General features: G+C 40.0%; 1 protein-coding gene across 1 annotated transcript; it reads right to left on the reverse strand.

The window, feature by feature from the left end:
* Positions 1-14,142: 14,142 nt before the first annotated feature.
* LOC130867489 (melanoma-associated antigen 1-like) lies at positions 14,143-15,330 on the reverse strand. The gene has a single exon (XM_057759531.1). The coding sequence runs from the start codon at positions 15,328-15,330 to the stop codon at positions 14,143-14,145; it is 1,188 nt and encodes a 395-aa protein (XP_057615514.1).
* Positions 15,331-18,085: the final 2,755 nt, after the last annotated feature.

Genomic DNA, 18,085 nt, shown 5'->3' on the forward strand with positions numbered 1-18,085 from the left:
CTCACCAAATCAACTAAGCAGGGCTCACATGGACTCAGAGAGACTGAAGCAGCAAGCACAGGGCCTGCGATGGTCAACACCAGGTCTTTTATGTAGATGCTATGACTGTTAGTTTGGTTTTTACGTGGGACTTCTAACAGTGGGAGTGGGATATATATATATCTGTGACTCTTTTGCTTGCTCTTGAGACTCTATTTCTCCTATTGGGTTGCATTGTCTAGCCTTGATGAGGACTTTCACCTTGTCTTATTGTATTTTGTTTTGTCCTATTTGGCTGTTATCTCTTGGAGGCCTGCACTTTTCTGAAGAGGAAATAGAAGGAGTAGATCTCATGGAGTGGGATGGGGGTGGGAGTGCTAGAAAGAGGGGAAGGAGGGAAAACCTGTAAAGCACAATTAATGAAAACTCACAGACAGAAATTGGGGTTCAACCTGATGATCTGAGGAGCAAAATAGCCAGCCAGTGGTTCTTTCCTCGACCTCAGTTCAAAAATGGTGATCCTGTCTCCTGGAATCTCAGAATGAGACTGTTTTTGAGACCTGTTGCCTCCTGTGTTATAATCCTCTCTAGTTCTGGGATTAAATGCATGTCCACTACTGCCTGGTTTCTATAGCAAGCTAGTGTGGTTACTGGGATTAAAGGTGTGTGTCATTGTGGCTACTGGGATTAAATGTGTGCCATTGCTGCGTGGTCTGTAAGGCTAGCCAGTGTAGTTGTTTTATTTTCCCAATCCCCAGGAAAGGTTTATTTTGTAAAATACAATTAAAATGCCACTACAACCATGGCCAGGATGTATTGTATGAAAAAATGTCTATTTTCAATAATAATAACAATAATAATATAGAAGCTGCTTTGTAAAACATGATAAAAGCAATATACCCTATTACTATTAGATAAAGGGGTGAGAAGTGCCTATCTCCGGTAGGGCAATGGAGATAGTCTAGTAGTTAAAAACACTGGTTCTTGACCTGGTTTCACTTCCCAGCAACCACATGATGGAAGAATCCAATGCCCTCTTCTGGCTTTCAGAGATACCAAACACACAAGTGGTGCACACACATACATACAGGCAAAATACTCTACACACATAATAAAACAAATCTGATATGGGGTGCATTGGTTGCTCAATGGTAGAAGTCTCCCTTCACACATAAGACAGTTGAGTTTAATTCCTGGCCAATGCAATATCTCTATTATCAACCACAGTCAACAACAAATGCTGAAAAAGATATGGGGGAAGGGAATCTTTATTCATTGGTGGTAAGATGGCAAACTAGTCCAACTTCTTTGGAAATTAATGTGAAGAATGCTCAAAAAGTTAAAAGTAAATCTACCACATGGCCCAGCTATAACCCTCCTCAGTATATGTCCAAAGGATTCAATATCCTACTCTACAGAGACTTGCTCAGACATGCCCACTGTTACTCAATTCACAATAACTAGGAGATGGAAACAACCTAAATGTCCTTCAATAAACGAATAGATAATGGGAAATGTGGTATATACACACACACACACACACACACACACACACACACACACACACGGAATACTATTAGGCTGCCAAGAAAAATGAAATCATGAACTTTACAGATAAATGGATGGAACTAGGACAGATCATATTGAGATAATCTAGCTCCAAAAAGACAAATGTCACATATGCACTCTCAGCTGAGGTTTTGAATGTCAAATCTTCAGATATGACTGTTTAAGCCAGGGTAACTGCAAAATACAGAAAAAATGAAAGAAGAATATGGCAGGGATGGGTAATAAAGAGGGGAATAACATGGTAGAAGCAATTTGGGGGATGAAATGGAAAAGGGAGAATTTAATTAGGGAGGAGATAAATACAAAAGAAGGGCAGAGGGTAAAATAACAAATAATAAAAACGTTTGTAAAAGTCATAAGTAATCATGATTATATATACATGTAATTCTATATATATACATACATAGTTCAAGTGGAAATTTCCCATTTGGGATGATAATCGTCTCCTTCCTAAAGACCATAGACTAACAAAAATTCAAACACCAGTCATGAGAAGCTCCCTTTCAAGTTGTTGGTCAGGGTTGTCCAGGAATTACCAAAACATTAAAGATCGTTGTTGATGACTCTACTTGCTTCCCAGAAGTAGAAGGTAAATTATTATTGCTGAAAAAAAAAAAAAAAACATGCACTTGGGACATATAGTCCAGAGGACCTCAGTCGGATGTGATCTGCAATTCTCCTCCCTGAGGATCAGAAGGCACCATCCTAGCTTCCAAGGAAGAGAAGCAGCCAATTTTCCTACACAATTATGAAGCCTATGGACTACAGTAATCACCAGCATGGCACAATATACATAAGGGTGCAATTGTGTCACACATTCCTTGGCAATAACCAATAGCTCTGTAATTGGACTTAAGACAGGCCCAACAAAAGGGAAATCAGTCCTGAAAACATACACATACAAGTAATATTATAGATATTAAGAATATCGTATATTTTATTCATACACTTGCATACATACACACACATAGCACACCCAACACACACATAACAACAATTAAAATATAGTCCATTAATATGAAAGAAAGCAAAGATACATGGGAGGGTTTAAAGGAAGAAAAGGGAAATAATATAGCTATATTATAATCTCAAAAAATAAACTACTAAAACATTTTTCTCCTATTTCTTATGCTGCTAATTCATATATTTACCTTATCTTTCATATTTTATCCTATATTTTCCCTATTCCTATTTCCTACTTTTTTCTCTATGTAAATTTATTCTTTGTTCTGTAAAACTATAAACTGCATTTTTGAAATCAGTAGCACAATCTCTGAGCCTTATGTAATGCAGGTTAACACAAGGAATGATGCCAAATAATTCATTATATCTATTACTGCAGTTGGCTTCCTCCATATAATAGTGGAGAATATAGACAAGGCAAGGCACCTAGAAAACACATAAAATAAAACAGAAAAAAAAGCAAAGGTGAAAATAATACCTGGAAGACACAATATACCCCAACAAATGGACAAACTACAATAAAGAAACAAGCAAAAAAAATTCCACTATTGTTACCCCTGGTCTCTGTCTGGATTAGATGTTTCCAGATGGTGGTACTTATCTGAAGAACTGAAGTGCAGACAAATAAAAAGAGCTTTTTATTCCAAAGCAAAGCAAAAGTGCAGGCCATATATGCTGTAAGAGTGCAGAGACTACTCAAGCTACAATGCTCAAAAGGAGGAGGTTACCTTGTGGAACCTCCTTTTATAGAATTCAGGGGGAGGAGTTACTTGCTAAGAGGCAAGGTGTGAGATTTCTCATTTTGATTGATAGGCTCAGGTTATACAAGCTTTTGTTCACTGTGTACATCTTTCCTATGACACATCTATTCTTAATCATATGCACACATAATCCTGTTCCCTAATAGTTCTTTCTGAGGGCACAAAATTGCCTTACTGCTAGTACAGCTAAAACCAGTACAGGCTGGTTTGCCTTAATTTCAAGGATGACTCAGGATGTATTTGGTCACTGAAGGCAGGTTACTGAGGAGTTTCTAGGGAGGAGAGGCCTGATTAATTGTTTGAAGTGAAATATACATACAGCTCAATGCAGGCAAAGATCCAGCTTACTAAGTGCTTTTTTAAGGAAAGGGATGTGTATGTCATGTCAAGCAGGGTTCCAGGCTGCTAAACAATACTGGCTACCTCACTCCATCACCTCTACAATCTCATAACATCTTTATCAGATACCAAAGATAATAAAGAAAGCTGAAGTCCCAGTGAGAGAAGTCAGAGTCCTACATTTAGAAAGAAGTGATCACATGAGGGATTCAAATAAACATATCAATGAAATATGGAAGTCAATTAAGAGCATAAACAATAAAGTTAACAAAGTGGACAAAAGCAAAAGATAAATTCAAACACATGGAGAAAAAAGTCAGCAGATAAAGTGAGGATCAAAAAATAAAAATTCTAGACACAAGTAAATCAAACAAATGAAAAAAACCACAGGGTGGGGGTGAGGGAATGGAGAGATGGGTCAGCAGTTAAGAGCCCTGGCTTCCATAGGAACCAGGTTCAGTTCCCATCATCTGCACAGTGTTTCACAGCCATCTGTAACCCCAATTCCAGGAGTTCTAATACCCTCTTCTAACCTCCATGGGCACCAGACACACATTCAGTGCACATACATACATGCAGGTAACATTCATACACATAAGTGAAACAAATCTTTAAAAAGACAGTAGCAGTCATCCATTAATAGACAAGACCAAGCAGAAAAACAGGGATGGAAAACAAGATTGAAAGAACACATTCAGACCTGCTTAACAAAATTAATACACATGAGCAAAACTTCCAAGATCACTGAGTTAGCAGAATGAATGATGGCCAAGTCCTGTCCAGAAAATAGCATTCCACATTCATGAACTCAGAGAAGCTGTGGTTACCTGCACAACATCTGAAGATCAGTTCAGTCAAAATTCTGGAATAGATGGGGCCAGTGATCTCCAGGTCACACCCCGTAGTGAAGGAGAAGCTATTAGCAGTGGATAGCTGCTGCAGAAGAGCAAGCCATTCTTTCTGGATAGATACCACTGATAGGTTTCCCATGATCCAGTGGATGGCCACACACTCATGCACATATGACCAGCACTAACTGTTCTAACTGGACTTAATGGGTTATAAACGGACAGACAAACAAACGTGTAGTTGAGAGGGGTCCATCTTAGGGAGATATGAGAGAAATTTGTGGGAAGAAGTGGAAGTGAATATAATGATGTTTAATTGTATACCATACAAGATTCTCAACAATGAAGAACATTGTTTTAAAAATAATGCACAAAGTGAAAAGAACTAATATAAAACATAAAGACATAGATATTTTATCCATGAAATTAGAGCAGTCTACACATGGAAGCATTTAGAACCACAAATAGAACAATTAGGGAAGAATCCTTTATAATTTATCACAGTCGAAATACCAAAAATAGAAAGAAAGCTTGGTAGTGGTGCACACCCTTAATTACCGCACTCTGAAGGCAGAGGCGGGTGGATCTCTGTGAGTTTGAGGTCTGCTTAGTCTACAGAAAGAGTTCCAGGACAGCCAGAGATGTTACAAAGAGAAACCCTGTCTATCCAAACAAAACAAACAACAAAAAGCAAAAGTAAAAAGCAAGGAAAGGATATTAAAAGCCAACTCAGAGACAAAAGGAAAGATATCAGAATAAGTTCAGAGAGCATGAGATTATACATTTCAAGGTCTGAAGATAAATAATTGCCAGATTATACCCAGCAAAAAGCTTACCTCTGAAAACTGACGGAGGCATGAGAATACTTCAAGACAAGCAAAAACAAAAGGGATGTGCGACAACTAAGACAGTGTGACAGAAAATACCTAATGTAGCCCTGCTGGAGACAGATTGAACTTTAGATGGTAAGCCACAGCCACCTGGCAATACACAGATTAATTGATGTGGGTTAAATTTAGATGTAAAAGCTAGCCAATAAGAAGCTAGAGCTAATGGGCCAAGGGTTAAGTGGCAGGGAACCAACAAGCAGCCTCCTTACTACAAATTGGCATTCCAACATGGTAGACTAAATTCACATAAAACCTGAGAGGGCTTGGAAAGGCATTCTAGACACCAAAAGACAAAGTTTAGCCACATTTTTTTCCAAATGGGCTTTGTCTGCTGGCAGCATGCTTTCACTCCTTTAAGAGAGTTTTTCCTGATTCAGTGGTAACAGGAAAAATACTGTACTGTTTTGAAATGCCAGATTTCTGGGCCATGCTGCCAGCATGACCTCTGGCTCTTCCAGGAGGACGAGCATTTAAATGGATTTTGTAAGCAGCATGTTACAAACAGCTTAATGGTTCGACATAGACTGGCTACATACTTGAAACTGGAGCAATGTGCAGGGCAGAGGCAGCGAATGGACTTCTACTATGTTGAACTGGGCAGAGCAAGCAGAAATTACCATAATTACCCTAGCAATGCCACAGTTTAAGATTCTTAAGCACTTAGCATTTTAAGAAGTGCTTCTGCTCAGAAAATAATTACAGATATTCAATAAAGATAAATCCAGATAAAAAGACCTCTAAATGGGTCACAATGTTGGATAATTGTACATAAGTTTGGGAGAGAAAAGAAAAGGAGTATAGAGAGTTGGAAAAGAAGAAAATCCTTAAAAAAAAGTCTTTAAAGAGAGAGTACAGTCATAGATTAAAAAGAATAATGAAAAATAAGCCATGTAAACATAGAAAATTTACAGAGAGTCTTGATTATGTTTATTATTGTATTTCCTTTGAATTTTTTTACTATGAAGGAGCTAAGTACAGAGAGACATTTCATTGTATATGCTGCTAAGTTAAACCAACATATATATTATAAAGGTATCATGACTTCACAATTTGGGTCTAAGGATATGTTACTTTGGCAAAGAGGTTCTTCTTTTGTTTCCACAAAAGATGAGAACCTGTGAAATCCTCCCAGACTAATGTAGTTTGATGGACTAAGAGCCCCTGAAAGGTTGTCTTTAACACCCCTCAAAAATTATTTTGCCCAATAAACAGAAGGAAGCAGTTTGGACAGAACTACACCCCTATTCTCAAATATTGTCTATAAATGTTTGTTTACATTTAAAGGGGGATATGCTATAGAGATTTGCATTGGTATGGATCTCGGTTTATTGAAAAAACTTAAGGTCAATTTTGTTATGTGTATATTTCTGTTCTTGACTAAGGTATTGGGTTTATGCAGCTCATTTAAAAATATAATGCACAATTAAGAAATATAGGTTAATAAATAGTCATTCATAATAGTCAAGCTTGTAGTCACGTTAGTTAGGTTTTCTAGATATATAGAGATATATTACAGTTACATAGGTATTCTTCAAATCTTTCAGAGACCTTCAGAATATTACATTTAAAATGTTTTAATAACTTAGGACTTTTCATGACATTGACACACTTCTGCTCCTGGCAACACCAATTACTTCAAGAGAAATATGTGCATCAAAGAAGCTCCTTATGGAGTTGGTTAGCCATTTGGGCAAGAAACTGCTCTTGCCTGGACTGTTTTATGAACTGGACATGAAGAACCCATAGAGAAATGACTGCTGAACTTGCCTAAAGGTGAGATGATACTTCATGGTTCATGAAAGAGTCTGCTAGACATTCTGCAAGACACAGAAGAAAGTAACTGACAAACTGCCAATATAAGTGGAACTGTCTTTGAAATATCCTGCTTCATGAAACAGTCTGTTGGACACTATTGGCTTGTAGGCTGAAGAGGGATGCCCCAACAATACAGAAGAATTTTGGATGACTGTCCAGGCAGCAAGATGTCTCTGTCATTTCTAGAGTTTTGGAAGTTACTTACAATGTACTTCCTGTTTACTTAGGTAATATTATATCCTTCTGGAGTCTTTGATAGAGTTAAAGAATAGATAGAAAGTAGATAAAGTTTTTGTTAATTATGATAAAAGATAAAGTAGATATAAATATTGTAACTGCAACTCTTGCAATACAAGATACCTGTTTTGTTATACGCAATTTTACTATGTTAAAATTAAAGCCTTCCTTTTTGTTTCAATATAAAAGAGAAGGTGATGTGGGATTTCCCTCTGTATGCTGTGATTACCATTAATGAATAAAGAAACTTCTTTGGCCTTTTAGCAGATCAAAACTTAGTTATGCAAGAAAAAGTAAAGTGAATGCAGGAAGAAAAAAGGGTATAGTCAGAGAGAAGCCATGTAGCCCTGCCAGAGCCAGACGGGACTTTAGTCAGTAAGCCACAGCCACGTGGTAAAACACAGATTAATAGAAATGGGTTAAATTAATATGTAAGAGTCAGACAATAAGAAGCTAGAGCTAATGGGTCAAGCAGTGATTTAATTAATACAGTTTCTGTGTTGTTATTTCGGTTCTGGGTGGCTGGGATGAATAAGTGGCCTCCATCAACAACTTAATACTATATATACATGAGGAAAGAGAAAGTCAGAGTCATTCATGAAAGCAGAAGAAAGAACATTTTTTCATGAGGGGAATAGTGCAACAAAGGATAACCAGGAAGTCTGCCAGTCTCTAGTAAGTGGTTCCACATCCACAATCCTGTAACAGCCTCTGTTTACTTCAGGGACTCACAAAATCAAACAAAGGAAGGGAACATGGAGATGAGATTTGCAGGGAGGAAAGAGTTTGATACAGATGAGGAGATAAGAATGTTTGGGTAGCTGAAGTAGCATAGATACAGTACATACATGTATGAAATTACCAAGAATATATTTTATTAATGAAAAATATGTCAGTATCCATGAAAAGAAACACAAAATTTGACTTATATTAATTAAAATAATCAACTGATTAAAACTGGTCTAGAAATATTATCATTGATGGAATCAAACAAAGACATTAAAGCAGCTATTTCAACTCTATTCGTTTCCTGTTTGTTTGTTGTTTTTCAAGATGGGGTTTCTCTGTAGCTTTGGATCCTGTCTGAAACTAGCTCTTATAAACCAGGCTGGCCTCGAACTCACAAAGGTCTGCCTGCTTCTGCCCCCTGAGTGCTGGGATTAAAGGCGTGCGCCACCACTGCCAGGATATTCTGACTCTATTCTATGTACACCAAACTGTGGCTGTAGTGCCGTGATGGGACACTTGGTTAGAGATCTGGCTTATAGCATTAGCAGCATAAAAGAGAACTAAACAGGGCAGTTTAAACATGCCAGGTCATTAAAGCTATTACACAAACTCCCAAGTGAACTCTCAGAGGACTATAATGTCTGAGTTTTAACAACCTACAGTTTTAATTTAAAATTAATGATTTTGAATATAGCAATAGAATCTTTCAGTAATAAATCCTAGAGAGAAAAAATGAAGCTACTAAATAGACTATAATATAACTACAAGCATATATTTGGAGATCCCCAAAAGAGAAAAGTAAAAGGAGGAATGGAGAAAATTACTTAAAGAAATAGGTAAAGGTTGCCCTGGGCTAGTCGCACATCCATGTGATCTCAGCTAAGGCAGAAGGATTTGTCATGAGTTTAAGTCCAGATCAAGGTGGGCTAAAGAATGTGATACTATCTTAAAGGTAAAAGATGAAAGAAAAAAAGACAGATGGGAAATTTGAGGATAAGTATACTCTCAGAGACGCAAGAAATTTGAAAACTCTTTAGGATTCTTGACCACAAAATTATACCAGGGTGCACAGGAATCATATCCCTTAAAATTACAGAAAAAAGACAATCCTAAAATTAGACAGAACTCCCTTTTGCATACTGAAGTAGGTATGAAGACAGCAAAGAAACTCTGTCAAAATCAAGAACGCAGAAATCAAATATTGTGTGATTCAACTTCCATGTAAACTGCAAAATAGGTCAATTTATTGAGGCAGAGATTTTAACTTGAAAAGGGAAGAACCACTGTTAAAGGGTGTGGTGCTGGTATTAGGAGTCATGAAGAAGTTCTGGAACTAGATACTGAATACTACCTAACAATTTGAATACACATCTTCACTTTATTGAAGAAGTATATTGGTTACAAGGATTTCCATACTCAATGAAACTATTTCAAGACCAATGGTGAAATGATGACTTGTGGATCCTTTTGTTGGTGGTGGTTTTTACTTTTGCAAATACTGAGCCTTTTCATCACCAACTGATGACCACAAAAAATGGTAAAGCCTTCAGGCAAAGGAGAAAGTGATAAAAGGTAGAACTATAGATCTACAGAAAGAATGAAAAGCACCAGAAATTATACCTGCAATGGTAAATATAAAGGAAGCTCTCCTTGCTGGAGAAATGTCATCAGAGATAATTAACAGGATGCAGTAAAAAAAAAAAAAAGGCAAAAATGGATCCAAGGTAACAGCATATGCAGAAGTAAAACTGTCCCTCTATATTAGACAGAGGCTGAAAAAAACAGAACTGAAAGGGAAGTATCAGTTTTGTGTTTCTCACTATCCTGAGCAGAATCTGCTTGTTGTCTTCTAAGACACGGGGCTCTGTTATATTGATCAGATGATTGCGCAGGCACACAAGGCACTAAGTGAAAAAACACTCATTAGGTAAAGGGTTTATAAGAGAGACATTAGAGTCGCTGCCTAAAGCAGACTCACTAGATAATCAGAGCAATTATCTGAGTGTGAACTTCATCTTGGACAACACTGATGCCATGACTAGAGTCTTAAAACAACCTGCATCGCAGATGTGAGACTGAAAATGTGTGTGTGTGTACATACACTTGTGTGTGCGCACATGCACTTGTATACAAAGTTAAGAATATCAAGTAAAGAAAGTAAAGGTAAATACCAATACACATACCTCAGGCAGGGGCGTCAGAAGAAAACATGGGGAGGAGACAGATAATTTTAGGGAAGTTTTATAATATCATGAAAGAGTGCATAAACATTCCAAATCCTGAATTAAAAGGGGGAATGAAGACAGTTAAAAGGGGGAAAGAAGGCAGTCAAAAGGAGGCCGGCACTTTCCTTTCCCTGCTTCTTGGTCCACCAAGGCAAATTCCTGTCACCACAGCTGGAAACCTCACCTGCTTCCCAGCCTTCCCTGCCCTGATGGCCTCCACCCCCTAAATCTTAAGCCACCATAAACTGTTTCTCTCTTACATTGCTTTCTGTACGGTATCTGGTCAAAGAAACAGAAAAATAAAACAATACACTAAGAAGTTCCATTTTTAAAATTTATTCTCTCAGATATTACATCCCAACTGCAGTTTCCCCTCCTTCCTCTCCTTCTAGGCCCTTCCTCCAATACCCACTCCCCATCTACTCCTCCTGTTTCTTTTCAGAAAAGGGCAGGCTTCCCAGGGACATCAACTAAACATGGTATATCAAGGTGCAACAAAACTAAGCACATCCTCTCATATTAAGGCTGGACAAGGTAACCCAGTATGAGGAGTGGGGTCCTCAAATGAGGCAAAAGCTTCAGAGACAGTTGGGCTCCCACTATCAGGAGTCCCACAAGAAGACCAAGCTCTACAATCGTTACATATGCAGAGGACCTATGTCAGACCCCTACAGGCTCCCTGGTTGGAGGTTCAGTCTCTGTAAGTCCCCTAGAGCCCAGGCTGGTTTATTCTGTGGGTTTTCTTGTGCTGTCCTTGACCCCTCTGGCTCCTCCAATCCTTCCTCCCCATCTTCAATAGATTTTCCCCAAGCTCTGTCTAGTGTTTGGCTGTGGGTCTCTGCATCTGTTTTCATCAGTTGCTGGATGGAGCCTCTGTGATGATTATGTTAGGCTCCTGTCCACAAGTATAGCAGAATATCATAAGGAATCATTTCATTGACTTTTTTTTGCTGGGCGTGTTTGGTTCTATTTTAGGTTTCTGGGCTATTGGGCTATCTAGCCACTGGTTCCTGGTCCTCCACACAGTAACAGGCATAGGTTACCAATCATGGCATGGGTCTCATACTGGACCAGCCATTGAATGGCCACTTGCACAATTTCTGTGCCACTTTTGCCCCAGCAAACAAGAAGAACTGTAGGTTGAAGGTTTTGTGGCTGGGTTTGTGTTCCAGTTCCATCATCAAAAGCCTTGCCAGGTTATAAGAAATGGCCAGTTCAGCTTCTGTACCCCCTCCCATTTCAAGGAGTCACACCCATAGATTCCTGGGAGTTTCCACTGCACTGGGTTTCTATTTTGCCCCTGAAATGCCCTCAATTCCAGTTATCTCTCCCAGTCCTCTCTCTCTCCTCCGTTGATCTCCCCAATCAGCATCTCTGCCTCTCTCACATACACAAACACACATTCACACACATATTAGAATTCCCAATTTGACTTGAAAAGTACTAGGTTTTGTTTTTTTTTTTTTTTTTTTTTCTAGACAGGGTTTATCTGTGTAGCCCTGGCTGTCCTGGAACTCATTCTGTAGATCAGGCTGGCCTTGATCTCAGAGATTCATCTGTGCCTCTGCCTCACGAGTGCTAGGATTTAAAATGTGCACCACCACTTCCCAGCCTAAAACTTTATTCTTAAGCCTGAAAAAAGAAAATGTCAACCAACATGTGGCCAGTGTTAAAAAAAAAAAAAAAAAAAACGACGTGGTAAAGCACCCGTAACCCCAGTGTTCAGGATGGAGAAGCAGAATGATGTTACAGACAAGCTAGTGCTACGCTAGAAAACCCTGACTTTAAAAAGCCAAACCCACATCCAATCAAACAAGCATATGCTAAGCCACTATTCAACTACAAGAAACATTTGGGGGAAAGAAAAGAAGATAAAATATCACCCACAAGTTGTTATACAGTATGTTTTCAAAGCCCTTTACTGTTTTGACACAACCTCATTGCCATCTGGGGACATTTGGGAATGGAGACTAAGGGGCCAGTGATGTACCTCGGAGAGGAGACTGCTTTCCTAGTGTGCACTAGGCCCTGGCTTCAATCCCTAGCAATGCATAAGACAGCAAGGTGGCTCACATCTGCAATGCCAATGTTTGGGAGCTGGAAGCAGGGAGATCAGAAACTCAATCATCCTCACCTACATCTGAATTTTGAGGACAGCCTGTGCTACATAAGGCCTTATCTATAAAAAGAAGATAAATAGAAAGCCAGCTGGGAAGCAAGAGGACAATGTGGACCCAAGATGAACTCCTGTCCAGCCTTGCCACTCACCGGCCATGTGATCACATGATCTTGAGGGTAACTCCCAAGCACTCCAAAGATGGCTACTAACTTCAACACTAATATCATGTGGGACCATTGTAATATATAGGCTAATAAACAACTGGCAATGTCTGCATATAATTGTGTATATAATGAATGCCATCTTTATTATTTTGACACAAATTAATATTCAAATTGAGCTTGAATATTAATTTGATCCCACCCATACTCATTCAGAGGGAAAATATGCTCAACAGGAGATTCAATAAATACCAGCCCAAAATGCAGATTTGAAAATAAGTCACGATACTTTCTAAAAACTAAACTATTTTAGATGTGAGTCATTCTTCCCAGGCTGAAGAAACTTGAAGAGCTTAGAATTAAAAATAAATAAATAAATTGGTCCTCCCCTACCAGCTGCTCATCCTCTGGTATAGTGGTGCACACCTGTAATCTCAGCACTTTGGGAGTGAAGGCAGGAAGATCAGCTCAAGGCCAGCCTGGTCTAGAGATCTTGTCTCAAAATCCAAGACAAATAAACAAAAATTACTTAATACAGACAATGGAGCAAGGCAGAACCTCCAGGATGCCTTCCCACACAAGTGTCAGCCAGGGATTTCTCTCTGCTTCAGCTGGAATCCCCAGAGAACCACTTAATTTGATCCTGTGATTTTTCTCTTTTCAAAGACTAAGAGTCAGGTCTCTGGCATTGGCTCAGGGCATTTGCACTTGAGCTATTCACAAATAAAACCTCACAGCCCAATTTACTTCTTCTTGCTTATTATGTCTTCCCAGTCATCTCCCCAGACTCTTTCCATCTCTAGGAAGGGAATGTAGTTATTTATCCCCATACTCCTAATAACCATGCATGCTCAAAAAAAAAATCTAACTTGGGACTATAAGATGGTATTAAGAGCATTTTTTCAAAGAACTAGGTTTGGTTATCAGCACCCATAAACTCCAGATTCAGGAAAGTTGAAGCTCTCTTCTGACCTCTGTAGGTAACCAGGGACACATGTGATAAACATGCATGCATTCACGCAAAATATTCATACACATAAAAATAAAATAAATACAACTTTAAAAATATATCCAAGTGATGTTTGGCAAATAAATGAATCAATAAGCAGAGATCTTAAAATTTTATTACCATTTTTCCTGTTTGCTTAAACAAACCAACACATTACAGAGCTGACTAAAAGTATTAAAGCAACTCAAAGATTAACCATTGAATAGTTTCCCTACATTTTCTCAAAATCTGGCACGACAAGAACAGATGTAAGTAATCAAAAACTTGCACTGCAAAGGAAATGTACCACACTTTCAATTACGAAGATGAGCACTGAAAAAAACACCTAAAGAGAAAATAGATGAACCAATTATCATCTAGAACCAGAACACAAAGTTGCGCTATAGTGTTTTCTCCGCATGCCCAGACTAACATTGACATTCTCCCCCTTACTTAAAATTTTGACTGTCCCTTTTAAAATCAGTAATTGGGTTGCCCCATGTTGTTATCAAAATGGTACTAATCCTCCATGGGGCCATTTCTGGAGCCCTCATCTCTCAATGCCTGATTATATAAAGATGAGAAACACATTGGTTCCCTCCTTGTAAATTTGGTCAAAAATTCAAGAACTTTCATCTTGGTGGTTTCAGAGTAGGCTCTTGGACCCCACAGGAACACATAACGTGGAGGATAACTCTCGGGCACCTGCCTATATCTCAGATAATTTTGCTGCACTAAATCTCTAGTGAGGAACTCCCTGGGCTCCCCATAAATGAAATGCTCCTTCCCATCATATATTCCTAACATATTCAGGAATTCCCACATGCTTTCTTCAGAGGCACAGTCCCCCTCTATGAATATTACACCCAGAATAACTATCAGGAAGGCGTTTCTAGGCAACCTCTTGTTGTAGTCATCATATGTGAGGTTCAGTGTGTTGGTAAGCACGTAAGAGCTGCTTACAGGATCATCTTCCTTTATATCAATGCCAAAAATCATCTCTAAGCACTTAGCAGCTTCCTCAAAGATGGCAGGGAATTGTTTTTCGTGGTCTTTGGTGACAACCCCGAGCATTTCCATTTCCTGGATAGGTTCTTTCATTCTATATTTCAGGATCAGGAGATTCACCAGTTCAGTGACCTTTTGCTTTTTGAGATTTTGCCATGCGGAAACATCGTCTGTCAACTTCGAAGTGTTTAAACTCTCTTCTTCCGGGCTGCCATATTCTTCAACTAAGTTGATATATGAAGTAGAGGAGTAAGAGCTCTGGTAACTCTGTGAAATACTCAGCATCCAGGTAACAGACTCTTCTGCCTCATCTGGACTGCTCCAAAACAGAGGACCTGATGAGGAAGCGGAAGGTGAGGAAGCACAGAAGGAGGGCAAAGTGAATCTTAAAGAGGCAGATGATGTGGACAAGATGCTGTCGCTATAAGTAGCTGCCCCTGCCTCCTCGGCCTCATCTTCGTCCTTGTCCTCTTCCTTTTCATCCTCTTCCTTTTCATCCTCTTCCTCCTCTTCTTCCTCTTCCTTCTCATCCTCTTCCTCCTCATCCTCTTCCTCCTCATCCTCCTCTTCCATTTCTTCCTCTTCTTCCTCCTCCTCTTCCATTTCTTCCTCTTCTTCCTCCTCCTCCTCAGCTAATCTATATATTTCAAAAGCATCCTGGAAAACTTTCCAGAGGCTGAAGTGTGGATAGTATGGCATGATGAATCTGGCTGGAGATGGTAGGCTGGAGTATAAAGCAGGACAGTGGGTGAGTGGGGAGAGGGAAAAGTATTGTGAGTGGCCCAGCTAAAAAAAATCTCACCCACTCATGAGTCTAACAAAAGTATACTTACAAAACTTCGTTGTAGGTGATTGTCTCAGAGCCCTGCTAGCCGGCTGCTTTCCTTGTGTGTGTCCTACTGGAACCTGAAGAGGGGTATGAAAAAGGTCCTCAGCATATAGGCAATTGGAAGATCCTAGGGCCCCACAGTGAGGTATGTGTCTGGGTACTTTGGAAACTCCCTTGGTTCTGGGCTTTGGGTAGTGACCTTGGTATCCATTCAGGGTGTGCTTCTCACCGTGACTACTTGACTCCCTGGGACTTTTCTATGTTGTCATTTGAGGGGAGATGACTCTCATCACAACCCTCAGCTCAATTTCTGATTGACAGCTCTGGAAGATGAGCTGAAAGGACCTCCCACACTGAAGACTGCATAAAACCTGAACTACTCAATGCAGCTGGAAATCCCTAATTCCAAGAGGGCCCCCTTTGAGTTTACTTTTATTCTAGAAGGTTTTAGATCCTACTTAGCTGTTGGACTGAGACAACCCCTAAGGATAACACCTCACATTCCCGAGACAAAGAAGAAGAAATAAGGGAACCCCATCTTAAGTATTATCAGTCAAGGGCCTCTCCCACATGCTAGTCAAGAGCTGACCAAACTCTTGTTTCCATCTCCTAAGTAAAAGATGTACTCATTTCTCAATCTGAACCCTCAGAGCCTGGGGTTATACCTCTGCTGGTTATAGCAACTGCTTCTGTGTTACTCTCGGTACAGTTTGCATGCCACTGTACCTACCGTATGCGAGCTGGGCAAGCGCCTGGGGAATGAAAGAACACACAAGAGACCTGGGTTATTCAAAAGGAGATCAGCCGAATGCTATTTATTCAAACTTAGGGAAAACCTTAAATACCTACCTGCTGCACAACGGAATGCCCCCCAGGCAGGTGGGAAATTACCATGCCCGAGGTAGTCAGCAATGCCCTATAGCTAGTCACCAGGAGGGGCAGAGGGAGCATAGAAACAAACAGGATATTTGAGCTGGCTGACCAGAAACTGTCCTCAAAATGAAATCCAGGAGCAGGGATAGACCCATGGGCCCTACAGGTCCCCCTTTTATATAAATTATATGACTAGGCCTGTCTTAGGTGGCATTGGACGTCAGGCAATACTCCTTACCCATCATGGGAAAGCATCCAGGTCAAAACACACTTCCTGTCTTAGGTTTAGGCAGGCCCCCGAAAACCTTTCCCATCATTGGCTCACTAGTCAACTCTCACTGAGTTCAGCCAGATTTGTGCTGAAAGATCCTCCAGAACAATAGCTAAGAGGACTCACCAAGTGGCGACATTGACCTGAGCTTGCCTTTGGCTCTGGCACCATGAAACCATGAAGATGATGCACCAGCACATATAAGCACTCCTTAAGGAGGCTGAGCCTGCTCAATCCTTAATAAGTCTGCCAGCAAATTGGAACCCTTTAAGTAAGGTCTCAGCATTGGCGGAAAACTAGGCCATCACATCAGCGCAATCCTCCTGCATTTCACCTCTCCACAACAATCTCCTCCCAAAAGACAGGCTCTGTAAAAGCTGCCTTCCTTCTTTTACTAACTTCTTTCTTATCAGTGCAATCTCCTTTTCTATAGTTTCTTTTTTCTCTTTTATATCCCTTTTATAACTCTTAACTTCCAGCTCCTCAAAACTCTTAATAGAACTCACAGATTCTACACCCTGAATCTCCTCAAAGGTTTTGGTCAAATACTCTAATTGCTCTTTTAATTTTACTTTCTCCCTTTGGGAGGCAGAGGCAGGCAGATCTCTGAGAGTTTGAGACCAGCCTGGTCTACAAGAGCTAGTTCCAGTACAGGCTCCAAAACCACAGAGAAACCCTGTCTCGAAAAACCAAAAAAAAAAAAAAAAAAAAAAAATTTTTACTTTCTCCCAATCAGAAATATTAAAGCCCCCTGCTTGTAGAAACCAGGGACTAAACTCTCTCAAAAATTAGGCAATAAACTACCTTATACAAAAGAAAACTGTCTTAAAGAACTCTTGTGCTGTCTAGTTTTAATACCAGTGCCTTCCTTGCCTTGTTTCTTTAAAAGAACTAATAATTGGCCCATTAATGGGCTGTCAATACTGGAACAGAATTACTTGCACCCATTTTCAATTCACCCTCACCAATCAATTTCTTACCTGCTGGCCAGCCTTCCGAGGGCGATCTCTCAGGGGTCCCCTACTTCCCGATCTCACTGATGAGTCTCCAACTGTAACACCTGCTTCTGCGTTACCCTTGGTACAGTTCGCACACCACTGTACCTACTGTAAGTGAGCTGGAGAATGAAAGAATAGACAAGAGACCTGGGTCAGCCAAATGCCATTTATTCAAATTTAGGGAAACCTGCTGCACAATGGAATGCCCCCCAGGCAGGTGGGAAATTACCACGCCCACGGTGGAGTCAACAATCCCCTATAGCTAATTACCAGGCAGGGCAGAGGGAGCACAGGAACAAACAGGATGTTTTAGCTGACTGACCAGAAACTGTCCTCAAAATGAAGCCCGGGAGCAGGGGTAGACCCATGGGCCCTACATCTGGCCACGGTTTGTTCCTCTGAGCAATGCTTTGAGATCACCAAGATAGAGAAGATGATGTACCACATCCCTCAGGGAATCTACAAGCTGACAGCATGGGAAAG

This window comes from Chionomys nivalis, chromosome X, assembly GCF_950005125.1.
Source record: "Chionomys nivalis chromosome X, mChiNiv1.1, whole genome shotgun sequence".
In the NCBI taxonomy this organism is placed as follows: domain Eukaryota; kingdom Metazoa; phylum Chordata; class Mammalia; order Rodentia; family Cricetidae; genus Chionomys; species Chionomys nivalis.